At 40.5% G+C, this 17,495-nt stretch overlaps 1 protein-coding gene across 1 annotated transcript; it reads right to left on the bottom strand.

The window, feature by feature from the left end:
• Nucleotides 1–2,056: 2,056 nt before the first annotated feature.
• On the bottom strand, nucleotides 2,057–16,876 carry Hint3 (histidine triad nucleotide binding protein 3). The gene is made up of 5 exons (XM_076552542.1): nucleotides 16,428–16,876; nucleotides 14,157–14,274; nucleotides 9,554–9,623; nucleotides 7,928–8,054; nucleotides 2,057–4,595 (listed from the first exon to the last, which is right to left on the bottom strand). Exons 1-5 carry the CDS (start codon nucleotides 16,602–16,604, stop codon nucleotides 4,563–4,565), a joined length of 525 nt encoding a protein of 174 aa, XP_076408657.1. The 5' UTR covers nucleotides 16,605–16,876; the 3' UTR covers nucleotides 2,057–4,562.
• Nucleotides 16,877–17,495: the final 619 nt, after the last annotated feature.

The following is a 17,495-nucleotide window of genomic DNA, read 5'->3' as shown; positions in this document are numbered from 1 at the left end:
GAACGGCAAAGATAGGAAAAACAAAAGAAAGGATTGAGGATAGGAAACGGATGCAGTGGTTTAATTAATGCATGATTAATGAACAGAGCTCCATTTTTATTTGTGAAGTTTTAACTAGCTAATCAGTGAGGAGCTGATTCTTTTTATTTATTTATTAACATACAAATAAAATATCACATTTCAGCCCAAATAAAATATCACCACACTCAACCCCCACTCCAAGTATACATAGGAAAAACTTGGGGGGGAGGGTGTAATGCTTTTAACAGTTACATTATCTCTGATTAAAATTTTAGTATTCAATTTAAAAAAGCTCAGGTTCCAAAGTAGAGGATCAGGATTAATGTTGAAGGTAAGTTCTGGGAGTCCTTTACACTCAGCTGACAACATGAGAGGGGATTATTGAAGGAGAGGATGCGCCCAGGGAGCAGACAGAGGCAGACGTATTAGACTCCATCTCTTCCTCGTTGTCATCATCTAAAAGAGGTCTTAAATAAATTTGTTCACATTCTTTGCAGGAAAGGCTGAATTGTGCCCCTCTGTTTCATATAGTTAGGTGCCTATACCTAACTCGCTGGTGGTATTATAGACTTGTGAATATCAGTTAGGTTGGAGTGAGATCCTGAGGGACTCACATGGCATTGACGCCTTTAAAGGAAAAGATGCCAGAGAGATTCCTGTCTCTCTCTACCCTGCAAGAGCATAAGGAGAAGGCGGCCATAAGTCAGCCAGGAAGAGAGCTCTCATCAGGACTCGGTTGTGCAGGCACCCAACCTTAGATTTCTAAATTGCAGAACTGTAAAAAGTAAATCTCAGTTGCTTGTTTGGCATTTAACTGTGGTGCTCCAAGTTGACTTACAGCACCTTTAAATTGCTCTTGCATAATTTGCAGTATTTAAAATTCTCCATCATAAGCTTATTGTGGTGGTTTGAATGAGAATAGACTCCATAGGCTTATGTTTGAATGCTTGGTCTCTAGTCAGTAGTACTGTTTAGGAAAAATTAGGAGGTGTGGCCTTATTGGAGGAGGTATGGCCTTTTTGGAGGCATGTCACTGGACTAGCCTCAGTGTGTCCCCCTCTCTGCCTGCTACCTGAAGATCAGGATGTAAAGCTCTCAGCTACTGCTCCAGCACCCTCGAGTCTGGTTCCTGCCATGATGACCATGGACTAACCCTCTAAAACTGTAAGCAAGCCCCCAGTTAAATGTTTGCCTTTATAAGAGCTCCTTTAGTCACTGTGTCTCTTCACAGCAATAGAATAACTAAGATAGTTCTTGATCTTTGATTCTTTATATGAGAGAAAAGGTGTGTCTCCATCTGCAATGATAAAACTTTTTATACAGTTCAGCCAATTTATTAAACATCTTTGAGTTGAATTATGAATTTCAGTAATACTTAAAATTGCAGAGAAGGAAAATTTGACATATTACTTCATTTTTATTTTCATTTTCTTCTAGTTACTTTATCATAATAATTTTATTACACATTAGTATCACATGCATAAATAATGTCTTCAATACAACATTTTAAACATTTTAAAGACAAGTTATGTGGTGGTTTGAATAAGAATGGACCCCATAGGCTCATATATTTGCATGCTTAGTCACCAGGGAATGGAACTGTTTGAGAAGAATTAGAAGGATTAGGTGTGGCCTTGATGAGTAGATGTGAACTTGTTAGAGAAAGTGTGTCACTGGGAGTGGACTTAGAGGTTTCAAAAACCCATGGCAGGCCCAGTGCCTCTGTCTACAGATGAGGATGCAGCTCCCAGATACTATTCCTGAGCTGTCTGCATGCCACCATGCTGGTAACAGACTAAACCTACGAAACTGTATGCAAGTCCCAATTAAATGTTTTCTCTTATAAGAGTTGCCTTGGTCATGGTGTCTCTTCACAGCAATAGAACAGTGACTAAGACACATTATTAATTAGCTTGGCTTTGAATTGATGTTGTGGGTAGGTAACAAGTAGCCAAATGCTACCAAAAAGGCTAAGTGGATATTAACTGTAATTTGATTATTCATCTTTATAAGTAAACAAAGTATACATTAAAAATGTTCTTTCAAGGATTTTATTTTTCAATTTTGTTATCATCAGTGCATTTATAATGGATGGGGAAATCCAGGCCAGAGGACAACTTTGGAGGCTCCTTTCTTTTCTTTTCCACCTTTACATAAATTCAGAGACCAAACACAGGTTTTCAGGGGGTTTCACTATCGGGCAGTAAGCACCTTTACCCACTCTGCCGCCCTCCCCCCATGAGAGGAGATAAATCTATACAAACGCAATCAACCTACTAATTACATTTTTAAAGGTCCCTAAAGGCATTTGAAAAATCCCTTGACCACCTTTCAAGTACTATCATCATGTGGTCAATTACATCACTACAAGTTCAGAGTGAAACATTCAAAGGTTGCACCTCTCCTGAAGTGTGTGTGTCATAGCTCTGCTGTATAGAAAACATTGTGATTGTTAGCTATGTAAATGATCAGAAATTTATTATACAAGGCCGTGCTGTAAAACCTAGAAATCTAATTTTGAGTGCCCATAGCCTCTACATGCAAATTCCTTTTTCCACCCTTAGTGAATAATCTGAAACTCAAATGTCTGTAAAGATTAACAGTGGAAACAGACGTCAAGGTTCTCAGCTTTCCACCACAGTTTGCCTGCCTAACACTGAGTCTTGAATTTAGGTGTTGGCTCCCTACTACCTATTCTCAGTAGTGGTCTCACTTTCAAGACCTCTTCTCTGGACATGATCACACTTAACACATTAAAACTAATAAATTATTTTTGCCTCACCCTGTAGCATTGGCAAATGACCTCTATCATGTCTTTAGTTCTGGATGCCAATCATGTTTGACACTTATTAAATATTAAAAAATATTTGCTGAATTAATGAATTTTAATCAAACTAGACAACACCGGACTACAGATATTGTAATCAAGCTTGTAACAAATAGTTGGTTACTTAGATTCATTTAACATCATGCCAAAACAATAAACTAGAAATCTTAGCTGATTTCTACAATGCATTAGAGTCTTCATGTCCCTTTCCTGCTGCATACATAACACTACTAGACACTGGAACAATGTGGAATCATCTTTCAACACCTCATCTACCTTCAGTCACTACTGTGTCTGTAGACACAGCCAAAGGACAACTCTCAATAAACACTCTTCACTAAATAATATACCAATAATATTAGCACTATTTTAGCAAGATAAACTCCCTATTTATGTCTCTTTCTTCTTTCAAACCAAGTCCTTTTTCATAATAAGACTGAGTCTAACCACTAGTTACTTCATTTTCCTTTGATACAAAAGCATACCTTATGACAACAGTTTCTGTCAGTTTTCGTACATTACTAATTTGTGTTTCTTCCTTATCTCCTGACAGATAAAATTACACATAAATTTTATTAAGATAACCATGTTGCTGGTTACTATATTCATTTAAAATTACATGAAAGTAGTTCCCTCTTATCTAAAGTTTCACCATCTATGACCTGGCCCTTACAGTTTCAGTTATCTATGACTAACCCACAATATCAGACGAAGGGCCAGAAATAAACAATTCATACATCTTAAATCGTATTCAATTCTGAACAGAAAAATGAAATTTCACACCATTCCACTCTATCTCACCTGTGATACAAATCATCCACACTGTCTGTATGCATTACCCACTTACAGTAATCAAATCAACTGTCACAGCATCATAGTAGTTGTATTCAACTTAATATAACAACAATGCACAACCAAGAACATTAGCAGTATTTTAATTGTACCTTTTTATAACTGCTTTATTAGTATTGTCATTAATCTCTTACTATGCCTGTTATAAACTATTTGTCTAAGGTATGCACATAAAGAAAAAGCACAGGATACATTATAGTTTGATATTATCCTGGGTTGCAGGTACTCACTGAGAGACTCAGAGGATATCTTCCCTATAGCTAACGGAAACTAATGTATTATATGAGTGTGTGTGAGTGTGTGTGAGTGTGTGTGTGTGTGTGTGTGTGTGTGTGTGTGTGTGTGTGTGTGTGTGTGTGCTGTGTGTGTCTGAAACCAGTAAAAAGTGACACATATGTTTCTATAATCAAATCAGAATATTGGTAGCATGGTATTCTTTACTTTGAAAATGTATGTGTAAGACTATAAAACTATCATAAGATTTCTAATTTCTTCTCCTTCACTGTAAAAAGGTTTCAATTTTCTATGCCAATTTACTCATCATAATTATTAAAACTACTAACAAATGAAACCTGAACTTTGAAAAATATATGATGCATCTTGATTAGCAGAATTTGTGCTAAACAAACAGTTTCAGTATCTCAAGTGTAAAACCTTACATAAGTAAGCATCAAAACAAAGAAATCAGTGACTCAGTACTCAACTGTATTACTGATCTAAAAAAACAGACATTCAAGGAAACTGTAAGGCTCTTCAGTTGTAGTGCTGTGTATAGCAGCAAACCTTCAGAGTGCAGTTAGACTCCAAAGAGAGCAAAACTGTAGCTCAGTCAGGTTAAGGAACTTGTCCATGGTTTGCATTTTTACTTTCTTAGTGTTTCAAGCAAATGATCAACCTGTAACAATAAGAAGAAAAAAGAACAAACATGAACATGTTTCTTTCTAGTTACTACTAGACGTCCTTGTGACGTCAAAGAGCAAAGAACTACACATTTTGTTCTTAAAAAGTAACCTACAGAAAAAAAAAATACAATACTTTTATAATATACAGTAAAAGAACTCTATAAAAACAGGCCAAATTAAATATTAAGAAGTTTCTACAAGATAAATAAATGCAATACTGAAGATTTCTTAAATGAGATACATAAGAAACAAGTACATATTACCAAATAAAATAAGTCAATCTGAAAAGGTTATATCCTGTGAGATTCCAATTATAAGCAATTCTGAAGCCTCAATGTAGTGACACACGCTGTAATCCCAACACTCAGGAGGCAGAAGCATGCAGATCTCTGTGAGTTCAGTGCCAGCCTGGGCTAAATTCCAGGACAGCAAGAGCTACACAGTGAGAGCCTGTCTCAAAAAAATTGGGGGGGGGGGGAATTCTGAAGAGGAATAATTTTGGAATCATTAAAAAGATCAGTGGTAGCTAAGAAGGAAGGATAAAACGGAGAGGCAAAGTGTGGTGGCCTGGATGAAAATGGCCCCTGCTGCGGGCCGCAGGAATATATCATAAGAACTCAGCTGGTTATGGCAAAGTCACTACCTGGAGGAATCAGGGAATTCCTCCAGAGGAAGCCAAATCCCAAGGAGTTTTTGGTGTTACTTGGCTTGTTATATATCAGCTGTATTCTGTTATGAAAATCATGTGTGCCTTCATAGTTTTTCCAATTGACTTTCCCCTAAGAAGGACTAACAGTGTAGACTGATCACTCTCTGGATATACACATTCCAGGTATTTGGAGAACAGCCTCAGGAAAGGCTTTCTCTGGAATCAGATTATCTCCCTTGGCCACTTTCAAGGACTACAGGAAACACCACCCAGGTGGGCACCCATTGTTAGTCCCAGGTGGACTAACAATGGTAACAGCCCACGTGCAAGTCTCCTGACTTAAGGTAAATTCCACAAGGGGACACCGCCTAGGAGAGGTGGACGTTAACAGCTTTACACAATTTAGCTCGGACCCTCCCTTTTATATACCGGGACTTCCAGGGCACAGGGGGAAAAGAGAGAAGAGAATGGAAGAACTAGATGGGTAAGAACTTGAGAGGAACAAACTGAGATGGGGAAGAAGTAGATTGAAGGGCTACAGGAGAGTACTAGAGGAACGAGATGGAAGATGAGAAAGAGCCAGATGGGGAAGAACAAGATGAAGTAGAACGAGAAGAGGAGAGAGGAGACGGGAGAGGAGATGATATGGGAAGGAACAAAGTGGATGAGAACCTAGAAGGGGCAGAACTAGATGAAGGAATTAAGACAGAACCTAGAGGGGATCGCAGACAAGTGTAGAGAGAAATCAGGCTAAAGATGACCTAAATATGAGAGCAGAATATAAGCTTATAAATGTCACAGAATAATAAAGTATATGGACTAAGGAGTTTCGTGTACATAGATTCATTTCATTTCATCAAAGATTAATTGTCAGCTGGTTGTAGATTCTTCCCGGACCCTGGGAGGGGACTATCGAGGGGCTGGACCCCCATAGTCCCCGATAGGCCCCCATAGACTCATAAGGAGTGACATTATTGGAGGTGTGTGGCCTTGTTGGAGGAAGTGTGTCACTGGGTGGGGGTTTCAAAAGCTCAAGCCAGGCCTAGTGGCTCACTGTATCTCCCTGCTGTCTGCAGATCCAGACGTAGGACTCTGAGCTACCCCTCCTGTACCATCTGCCTGCACTCTGCCATACTTCCCACCATGATGACAATGGACCTCTGAACTGTAAGCCCCCAACAATTAAATGTTTTCCTTTATAATAGTTGCTGTGGTCATGGTGTCTCTTCACAGCAATAAAACCCTAACTAAGACACAAAGCAAAGAGGATTTTTAAGGAAGTAAAACTATTCTGTGTGAACCTACAATTATGGATACATGTCATACATTTGTCAAAACCTACAGAAAGTACAGCAGTAAGAGTGGAACCCAAAGTATGCTAAGGACTTTGGATAGTGATGATGTGCTGTGGGATGTTCTGTAGGTCCTGTGGGAGCCCATTCTCAGGTTCTTTGTGGCGTTACCCAGCAGGTCCGTATAGAGGATGATTAGGACCATGGGCCTGAGTGCAGGTGTTTGAGATGGTCTGCACTTGGCTGTGCTGGGGGATGGTCTGTATGTCAAGTTGCTTTGATTGGTTAATAAATAAAACCTGATCGGCCGTGGCTAGGCAGGATAAAAGGACAGAAAGGCAGAAGGAGACGCTGCAGCTGCCGCCATGACCAGAGACGCTGCAGCCGCCGCAATGACCAGAGAGGCTGCAGCCGCCGCCATGACCAGAGACACTGCAGCTGCTGCCATGACCAGCAGCATGTGAAGACGCCAGTAAGCCACCAGCCACATGGCAAGGTATAGATGTATGGAAATGGATCAATTTAAGATAAAAGCACAGTTAGCAAGATAAGGACAGTTAGCAAGAAGCCTGCCACGGCCATACGGTTTGAAAGCAATATAAGTGTCTGTGTTTATTTGGTTGGGTCTGAGCGGCTGTGGGACTGGCGGGTGACAAAGATTTGTCCTGACTGTGGGCAAGGCGAAAAAATCAAGCTACAATGATGTGTTACTGTTGCTTCTTTGAGGACAATAAGCAGACCACTATGGTAGGGATGTGGTAGGAAGAAGACTGCATGTATGTACCAGCAGAGGAAATATGAAAATACTGAACTGCACTCAGTCCCCGAGTACCACAGAGCAAAGAGAATATGAACTTTAAAAAAAAATCTGTACATGATCTTTCAAGTGAGAAAAGCCTGCATTTATAACCAGATCTGAATTCTTAAAGCTCTGCTTTTCTATATATTTCCTGTTTTTCATCTTATAGAATTAGACTGCCCAGAAATTTCCCTCAAATTAAAAATATTACTTGGAAGCAAGAATTGTAGCATGAGCTTGCAGTACCAGATCCTTAGAAGACTGTGGTAGGAGGATTCCAATTTCAAGGCCCATCTGGATGACACACAAAACCCTGTCTCAAAATTGGGGTGTGGGGGGTTTGAGATATAGCAACAGAAGAAAATCCTGCCTAGTAGCGTAAGACGACCCTGGTTCAACATTCATCAATGCAAAATAAATAAATAAGTGTATACATTTTTGGATATGTCTGTTCAAATAAGTGTTCAAGCCAAACAGAACTCTGTGTGTCTAGTTAGTGCTATCAAGAGAAAAAAAAAAAAAGAACAACCACTTCAAATACGTTGGCATGCTGCTGGTATAACAGTATTTGACTGTATTACTTACTGTGACAAACCAGTAAGAATTTGGTTTGTAAATCAATTTTGATAAGAAGCCAAACTGTTTCACTGGTGCTATGACATGAAGGTGCAGATGAGAAATGGAACAGAATGGTGGCATATGGAAACCCATTCTGAAACAGAAGAGGTTATTGACAAATCACTTTCGAGTAGTTTTCAATTACTTGTAAATCACATAAGATTAAAACTATCCAAAGGTGAGCAAATTACCATTCACAGATCATTTTTGTTTTCTTTATGCTCTTGAGTATTCCCCAAGTCCCTCATGTTGAAGTTCATAGACAATACACACCATTTATCAAAGAAAGCCTCATACATCCCCTAGAAAGTGGGAATTGCATTATCACCAGTCACTTCAGTACTTATCATAATAAGCTTACTTCTGCAAAGACATGCTCCTGTAATGAATCTCAAAGCAAATGTACTAGACATTCAGGTAGTGGACCTTTACTTTAAGACATAGCCAGTAGATGGCAGGCTTTCACCTTGAACAAAATACTCAAACAGTTACCAACATTCCTGTAGTAAGAGCATAAGAGCAATCTGATCATCACCAAAAAAACAAACAAACAAACAAAAAAAAACCAAAAAGCTTCTTGTCATCAGATAAGTTTGTTAAATACTAAAAGAATTTAGACTATTTGTTAATAATTCAATAATGTCTTGCCTTATAAAACATTTATAAGATTATTCTTTTAAATAGAAACCATTTAAACTCTTAAAAATCAATTAAATGTTATGGGTGTTTCCTCAAACTTTGTTAAATGCTAGAGTTCAGTTCAGTAAGCAGTGAATTCAAGTTAATTTCATGCTAGAAGCCTAATAATGTTGTGTTTGTGTGTACATGTGTGGCCGGTATGTATACTCATGCATCTCCATTAAATGACATTGGGTGCCCTGATCTATCATCTATCTTGAGACAGGACCTTTTTTCTGAGTCTTGGAGATAGACTGGCAGCTAGCAAGCCCCAGAAATCCTCCTGTCTCTGCTCCTAACCTATTGGAACTACCGGTAAGCTTACAGCCATGCTGGGTTTCTACTCGAATTTTGAGACTTAACCCCAGGTCCTTGGGGTTGTACTGCAAGCATTGTTACCCCCAGAACCATCTCCTTTATTGTTTTGTTTTGTTCTTTTGGTTTTCAAGAGAGTTTCTCTATGGAGCCCTAGATGTCCTAGAACTTGCTCTGTAAACCAGGCTGGACTCGATTCAAGATTCACCTGCCCATGCCTCCTGAGTGCATTAAAGGGATTAAAGGCATGTACCACCACCAGCCAGCCCAACAATGAATTATTAAACCATGTAAGTTTGCATAAGTAAATTCACGTTACCCAATTTTAAAGGAATTAAGATACAGAACAACAAAAAGGGGACTTCTATTTTACCTACTTATTGTTTACATACATTTGTCTGTCCAAAGTACAAGTCAAGGTTTTCAGAAGATATTGAGCATAAACAGAAGGTTTATTAAGTTTATACTTCAATGAACTACATTCTCACTTCCAGGAATACTACATCTGAAATATAAACTCTACCACTGCTACTTCCTATTTCATGGAAAACAAATTTCATAAAAATTACTAATGTTGGTTTCTACGCAAAGCATACTTACCTCACATCTGTAAAATCGGTGAAATTATTCCTCTCAAGAATGGCTTTTCCAACAGCTACCATGCTCTCAACTGTAAGACGAGAAAGAAATTATATTATATTATGGGATACAGTAAGCTCACTAAAACTTTACTTCCTCTTGGATATTTATTTTGTCTTTGCTTGTCTCTTTCTGATATTTTTTAATTAATTACTTTTATTTTTTAATGTATGTGTAAGTCTGTGCACCATGTGACAGTCCACATAGGTCAGAATAGGCATTGGATCCCCTGGAACTAGAGTTATAGATAGTTGTAAGCTGCCACGTAGGTGCTGGGAACCAAACCCAGGTCCTCTAGAAGAGCAGAAAGTGTTCTTAACCTCTGAGCCATCTCTTCAGCTCCCTTTTGTAGCTAGAGTTCTCTCCAGTCTTGCCTGGCCCACAGTCAGGACAAATCTCTCACCCGCCAGGCCTGCAGCTGTTCAGACCCAACCAAGTAAACACAGAGACTTATATTGTTTATAAACTGTATGGTCGTGGCAGGCTTCTTGCTAACTGTTCTTATATCTTAAATCAACCCATTTCTATTAATCTATAAGATGCCACGTGGCTCATGGCTTACCGGTATCTTAACATCTCATGGCGGCGGCTGGCCCCCCCTGCCTCAGCCTTCTACTTCCCAGCCTTCTCCTCTCTGCTTGTCCTGCCTATACTTCCTGTCTGGCTACTGGCCAATCAGTGTTTTATTTACACAGAGCGATATCCTCAGCACCCTTTTCTCTGGTAGACACTTAATTTGATGATTTTGAAACTCATTTTCTTCTCTTTTTTAAAAAAAAGGTTTATTTTTATTTATGTGTGTATGCCTGTGTGTATATGCTGCGTGTGTGAAGGGGCCCACAGAAGCCAGAAGAGAATGTCAGATCCCTGGAGCTGGAGTTGCAGGCAATTGTGAGCAACCCAACATGGATGTTAGGAACAAATTGAGCACTCTGGAAGAACAAGAAGCACTCTTAACTACTGAGCTACTTCTCCAGCTCCTTAAAACTTATTTTCGAGGGCTTGAGGGATGGCTCAGTGTTTAAAGAGTACTGACTGCTCTTTCCAGAGGATCCAGGCTTAATTTCCAGCAGCCACATGGCAGCTCACAACTGTCTGTAACTCCAAGATCTGACACCCTCACAGACATTCATGAAGGCAAAATGCCAGAGCACATAAAATAAAAATAAATTATTTAAAAAACAAAATGCTTTTTTTTGGAACTGAGGATCAAACCCAGGGCCTTCTCTACCACTGAGCTAAATCCCCAACCCCCAAAATGCTTATTTTTAATATTAGCATTGAAAGCCACAAATTTCCCTGTAGGTACTTTAGCTATATTCCACAAATTTCATTATATTGTGTTTTTATTTATTTATAAACTCAGCATTTATTTTAGAATTATTTATTAAAAGTGTTATTTTATTTAAAAATTCTTCTTTGAGGGCAGGAGAGATGGCTCAGAGGTTAGGAGTACTGGCTTCTCATCCAGAGGACTCAGTTTTAATTCCCAGCACTCACACGGCAGAACACAACCATCTGTAACTCCAGTTCCAGGGGATCCAACACCTAACACAGACACACATTCAGGTAAAACATCAATGCACATAAAATAAAAATTAATTTAAAAAAATTCTTCTTTGACATATTTATTTAATAACTATTTAGAAGTCTGTTCAACTTAAAAATATTTACTGCTGTGCTAAATATCTAATTTAATTCCGTCGCCTTCAGATAATATATTTTATAAGATTTCGAATACATTAAGTGCTACGAGCTTTGATGCTAAGAATACAACCTACCTCAGTGCACATGTCTTAAAAACCATGCCCTCTGCAAATGTCAATTGCAATGGCTGGATCTGGCACTGTTACCATGTCCTTCCACATCTATATTATTTTTCTCACTTTATAGTTTACATAAAAGTTAAGTTCAACAATTTTGATATAAAAATATCAAATAAGACTTTGATATGAAAATATCCAAACGAAAGCAGAGAAAGGGAACAATATAATGAAATTCCAATCCCATCAGCATCAATATTTATAACATTTGATATGCATCAGCTATAAATAGCTTATAACTACTAATTATTACTAATAATTACAGCAGCCTCTATTTTCCATAATGTTACCTCTGCCTTGAAGATTAAACTTCCTAAGAGGTTATATGCTCTCTAAGAAATAGCCAAAGGATGAAATAGAGACGTTTAGTAACAAATACACACTCAATTGGTCGGGTAAATATAGGCTTAATATTATCTCTATAAGCATAAATGCTACCTTGTGGTTATAAACCATGTGTGTTCTAAAGCACATGGAAATAACTTCAGATAACTAAAGACTTTCATAGTATTTAGAAACACATTTCAAACTGGTAATTCAGTCATCTACATGCTCACGTACAATACTACTACATCAGGATTTCTGTCTAAAAGTTCTCTTATTCACCTCTAGAAGGCCTGGCCTAATGTAGCTATGTTGTCATCTACCATACAGCACTAATCCCAGACCAGGGTTAGTTAGAAAGGCTACTAAAAAGACTTGAAATAACCTGAAAAAAGTTTTAGGAAAAGAGATCAGAAAAAGTTAAAGGAGGTACTGAGTAGGAAATTCTGGAAGAAACACAATTCAAATCTCCTTTTCAGAAGTCAAAAGTTCAAACCCAAAACCTGATAAACTAGACTCTAGTGCTAAGTTATCTGTGTTGCCTGAGGGCTTCTCTCCAGGTTCCACCAAGTCCCGCAGTCCCACAATCCACGTATAAAATAAACACTCAGACTCTTATATTATTTATAAACTGTATGGCTGTGGCAGGCTTCTTGCTAACTGTTCTTATATCTTAAATTAACCCATTTCTATAAATCTATACCTTGCCACGTGGCTGGTGGCTTACTGGCGTCTTTACATGCTGCCTGTCCTGGCGGTGGCTGCAGTGTCTCTCCCCCCTTCTTCCTGTTTCCCCAATTCTCCTCTCTCCTTGTTCCACTTACACTTCCTGTCTGGTCACTGGCCATCAGTGTTTTATTTATATAGAGCAATATCCACAGCACTTCCCCATTTCTTCTTTTTTTAAAAAGGAAGGTTTTAACTTTAACATAGTAAAATTACATATAACAAAAACAATTATCAAGCAAGAATTGCAGTTACAATATTAAAGAAGATGTCCTATCTATCTTATATTTGTGAGTTTAAGGTTTTATATCTAACTTATCTTTTATCATAACTGAGGAAATTACAACTATCTAGTCTTCAATCACACCAAAGACCTGAGAAGGAACATAATGGTACCCGAGAAATGGTAGATGGATGCAAGCAACTTTCAGTAATCTTGCAAGAGTAGACCAAGACAGCTGGCAGCCTGGACAGTCACCTAATGTTTCTCAGCATTGTTGGTGCATTCAAAGTGGCTACAGGCCTAGAGTATATGACAGACCATTTTTAGAAGCAGGAATTCTGAAAGACCATCTTACCCTGTCTTGGCAGAGTACAGTGGTCGCTTTCCTTGTGTCCCGCTTGTCCAGGAAGGACAGCATTGCATTTGTACTGTCAGCCGTCAAGGCAAGGGCAGTTCTTTGCCCAGTAGGCCATTCTGTGCCAAAAAGACAAACTTCCAAATGGAAATGTCTTAGAAGCCCAACATTCTCTCAGGATCAAATTGGTGCAGCCAGGAGCAATTGTGTCTCATGTCAACAGAATTCTAAGTTATTTAAATGCCATATTCTCTAGGTCTATGAAGTGTTTGAAGATTACCTATCTATCTGAAATATATCTATGTATACCTAGAAGACTTAACTAACATGGCTACAAATGATTGTCATAGATGACTAATTATTAATCTATTTCTTAATTATCCATTACAATTTTAAATGAGTTACATAAACATAATACCTCAAACAAGATATATCTGCATCTGTAATTGTCAGGCAAAGTAAGCTTATACATATAATACATCAGAACTTGTTTAGAATTTTTCATTGCATCTTCCAATTTCAAAGTCAAGAAAATTATCATTTAAAAAAGCATAAAGTAAAGCCAGGCATGGTGGGACACGCACACCTTTAATCCCGGAAGTCTTGAGGCAGAAGCAAGTGGATCTCTGTGGACTCTACACCAGCTAGAGCCACATACTGAGAGCCAGCCTCGAAAATATAAAGCACCATTCATTATCTCTTAAAGATTTTAACAATTAAACATTACCATATCTGAACTTTGCTTCAAATCTAGCATGGCCACAAGTTAATCATTAAAGTCGGTGTAACAATCACATGGAGATTATATTTATTTTTTATGTCTATTTTTTTTTAATAGAATGTTTCACAGGGCGATGGTGGTGCATGCCTTTAATCCTAGCACTTGGGAGGCAGAGACAGGTGGATGGCTGTGAGATCAAAGCCAGCCTAGTGTATAGAGCCAGTTCCAGGACAGCCAGAGCTGTTACAAAGTGAAACACTGTCTCAAAAACAAAAAACAAACAAACAAACACAGGAATGTTTGAAAAGCTCTTAGTTTCTTTTTGAAAACACTGCCATATATAAAGACAGTTCAATGTGATATAGCCACAAAGCATACTGTTATCATCTTACCCATTTCTACTTGATCTCGGTTTAGTTCCTTGCAATTTCTAATATGCTTCTTTGGCACCACAAGATAATGATGATGTGCCGCTGGTTTGATATCTTCGAAGCAAACTAGGTCTTCATTCTAAAGAGGAAGGCATATTTGTTAGTAAATTTTAAAAAAGTCTCAACATATTCCGCTCTGCTGTGACTTAAGCACTATAAATCTATGAAAGGAAAATGGCATTAATGTTACAATTTATCCTTATGAGCAATTTTATGACTGTGCCTTACTTAAATTCACAAAAACAAGATTTAGCTTCTGTCATGAGTTATGTATTATATTAAGTCAATTTCAAGGAACAGTTATAAGTAAAATTCATTAAAACTTCTTTACCAGAAATCTCAGTTTTAGCCAGTGGTGGTGCATGCCTTTAATCCCAGCGCTTGGGAGGCAGAGGCAGGTGGATCTCTGAGTTTGAGGCCAGCCTAGTCTACAGAGAGAGTCCTAGGGCAGCCAGAGCTACACAGAGAAACCTTGTCTTAAACCAAAAAGGAAAAAAGAAATTTTGGCTTTAAATTTCACTATACATTTTCCCATCTCTACTGTAAGCTTTCTTCAGTAAAAATTAAAAGTTAAATCAATAAACAGTATTTCTCAGCAAAATTCCCTGGATACACTGTTACCCATCCATTCTCCATTCTAGAAATTAGAATTCAATGTCATGAGAGCCTCATACCTATACTATTAATTTTAGTCATCTAAGATAACAAGCACAAAAACTACATTGTGATCCCTTTTATTTCAGCCTAAGTGGCAGATAAGCATGGCTATCAATGGAATATTTTAGAAAAGGTTAAGATAAAACCACCACACCATGGGCTATTTGGCTTAAAATAGCTATAATAATTTCTTCCCAGTAATTGTACCTTGATGTATAAAACAAGGAAGTACAAATGAAAGAACCTCTTAGCACCATGCTATCTAAGGTGTCGAGACAATTATGATTAACCAAAGAGGAGTTAAATCAGCACGGAGATATTTGCTAAGTATGGGCGCAAACATGGCGAAATTTAACCTAGGGTTTCTCGGGTTTTTTTCCATTTTCCATTTCTAAGAGCCCCCCCCCCTTTCCTCTGTGTAGCCTTGGCTGCACTTGATCTCACTCTATATATAAAGGCTTGTGCCACAACTGCCCAGCTGTTCCTAAGAGCCCTTAAAGATAATGCAAGTCAATACCATGAGATACGAACGCCAGCCATGGTATTTATGTACATTATATGTATACCTGTGTCTCATACACAAAGAGTAAGACACTGTCTTTGGAATGGAACTGGTATCCTCTCCGCTAAGAATATGTGGTAATACTCTTTGCTTAAATGAATTCTGAAAAATACAGTAAGAAAAGCATACAGAGATCTGTGAATTGAGAAATTTTCTCTGTCTTTTGTTGGGAAGGTTTCCCAAGAAAATTCTTCATAATGCTGGTAACTCTGATTATTCCAAATCAAATAATTTACTCTATACTTAATTATGTAAGTATACCACACTTTATATATGTCCAATCGGTTCAGATGTTTACAACATCTGAATTTAAGTGCAACATGTTTGCAACATGAGAATTTAAGTGCAAGATGATTAATCCCTCTAGAAGGACTGATTAACTCTTTATTCGGGATGGGATTAAAAAAAAAAAGTTAGAGCCAGAGGAAAGGGGCAGTTTTACGGAATAATGACTTCCAGGCATGACAAGGCCATTGGACTCTAGAACTCGCAGCAGCTACGGATTATCCGCCCTTGATGTGCACAGGACTGAACCTGACTCATGGCTGATGGGGGAGGAGGAGACATTTTCTTCAGTGGTGTAGCCACTTCCAAGCCACGAGCTGCTCAAGGAACACTTCCGACTTCCGATCCGGTCCCGGAAACCTCATCCCAGCCTATTTTTTTCAGCCAAACTCACACTTTGCCACCACGTCCACGATCTTATTTTTCTGCTCGCAGAAATATGCAGAATTTAAAAAACGACAATCTAGACTCCCCATGCCAAAAGCCAGGGCACTGAAGTGCAGCGGTGTGGCGCACGCGTGCAGAGGGAGGCGAGGGTGCCTGGCTCAACCGCTACCGCCTCTGCCCACAGAGCAGCCAAGGGTCCCGCGGCAGACGTCTGGGGTCCCAGGGAGACGTCAGTCACACCCTGGGGGCCAGCGGGTCCACCCAGAGCCAGGGTTCAGCGGGCAAGGCAGGGCAGGGCAGGGCGGTCGGGTCCCCACCCACCCCGGCCTGTCGCCGCCCACCTCGCAGTGCAAGAGTTCAGTGTCGGGTTCCTGGCCGGCCGCCACGCGGCAGAACACGCAGCTGCTGTCGTAGTCCCTGGACGCCGGGGTCCCAGGCGAGTCCGGGGCCTCCAGGCCCGCTGCGGAGGCCGCCACGCAGGCAGGACTCGGCTCCCCCGCGAAGTCCTTCTCGGCCATGGCGGCCGGGTGGGCGGGCGACCTCAGGGCCAGCCGAGCTGGGGAAGGCCGGGATCGCGTGCGCAGCCGCCGCCGGCCCTGGTGTCGCCGGCCCTGGTGTCGTCGTCGCCGCCCCCGCTGCGGGGCCGACCTAGCGGCCGGAAGTTGGCGCACGCGCAGCGCCGGACCCCGGGAGAGGGAGCCAAGCGAGGGCGCGAAGGCTGGAAACGGGCGGCCATGAGAGGGCGAGCGAGGACGCCTCTTGGGGCTCGCCCCGCCCCCGTCCCGCCCTGGCCCCGCCCTCGGACCGGCCCCGGTCCCGCCTCTCGCCCCGCCCCGTCCCGCCCTGGCCCCGCCCTCGGACCGGCCCCGCCTCTCTCCCCGCCCCGTCCCGCCCTGGCCCCACCCTCGGACTCGCCCCGCCCCTCGCCCGTCCCCGCCCCGTCCCCGCGGGCGTCGCGCCGGCGATGACGTAGGGCGCCGCCGCAGAAGAGCAGCCAGGCGACCGCCGCGCTCTCTGCTTGCTCCCCTGCGGGGCGGAATGCCGGGGTTTGGGAGTCGGCGCTAACCTTGGCCGAAAGTGGTGCGGAAGGACACGGTGGCTGCTTCCCGATAGTCTGTCGCGCTGCCGTGATGCAAGAAAGAGTGTAAAAGTTTGATTTTTTTTTTTTTTTTTTTTAAGTATGTAACTGGATGAGTAAAACGTAGAAGAGAGCCTTGCTGGGCCAAGTCAGTGTTCAGTGTTTTCCGTGTACTTGTTCAGGCACGGTCATTTCAGGATCTGAAACTAAAAACGGCCACACTGAGCCTCACATCTGTTTACTTTTTGTTGTTAACGGATGTAAATCAAAGTAAGGGTCTTTCCCATCACAGATATGTCACACACAAAGAAAAGGCAGTACTTGAGAAGTT

This window comes from Peromyscus maniculatus, chromosome 16 (genome assembly GCF_049852395.1).
Source record: "Peromyscus maniculatus bairdii isolate BWxNUB_F1_BW_parent chromosome 16, HU_Pman_BW_mat_3.1, whole genome shotgun sequence".
Lineage (NCBI taxonomy): Eukaryota > Metazoa > Chordata > Mammalia > Rodentia > Cricetidae > Peromyscus > Peromyscus maniculatus.
This window is presented reverse-complemented; position numbering and strand designations above follow the sequence as displayed.

What these genes read in the sequence shown, in the direction of transcription:
- Hint3 (XM_076552542.1), bottom strand. Translation starts at nt 16,604, where the DNA reads ATGGCCGAGAAGGACTTCGCGGGGGAGCCGAGTCCTGCCTGCGTGGCG. An exon ending in CTGAACTCTTGCACTGCGAG is followed by an intron (nt 14,275 to 16,427) that starts GTGGGCGGCGAC and finishes CTTCCTCTTTAG; the next exon opens with AATGAAGACCTAGTTTGCTT. An exon ending in ACCGATTTTACAGATGTGAG is followed by an intron (nt 8,055 to 9,553) that starts GTAAGTATGCTT and finishes CTTCTGTTTCAG; the next exon opens with AATGGGTTTCCATATGCCAC.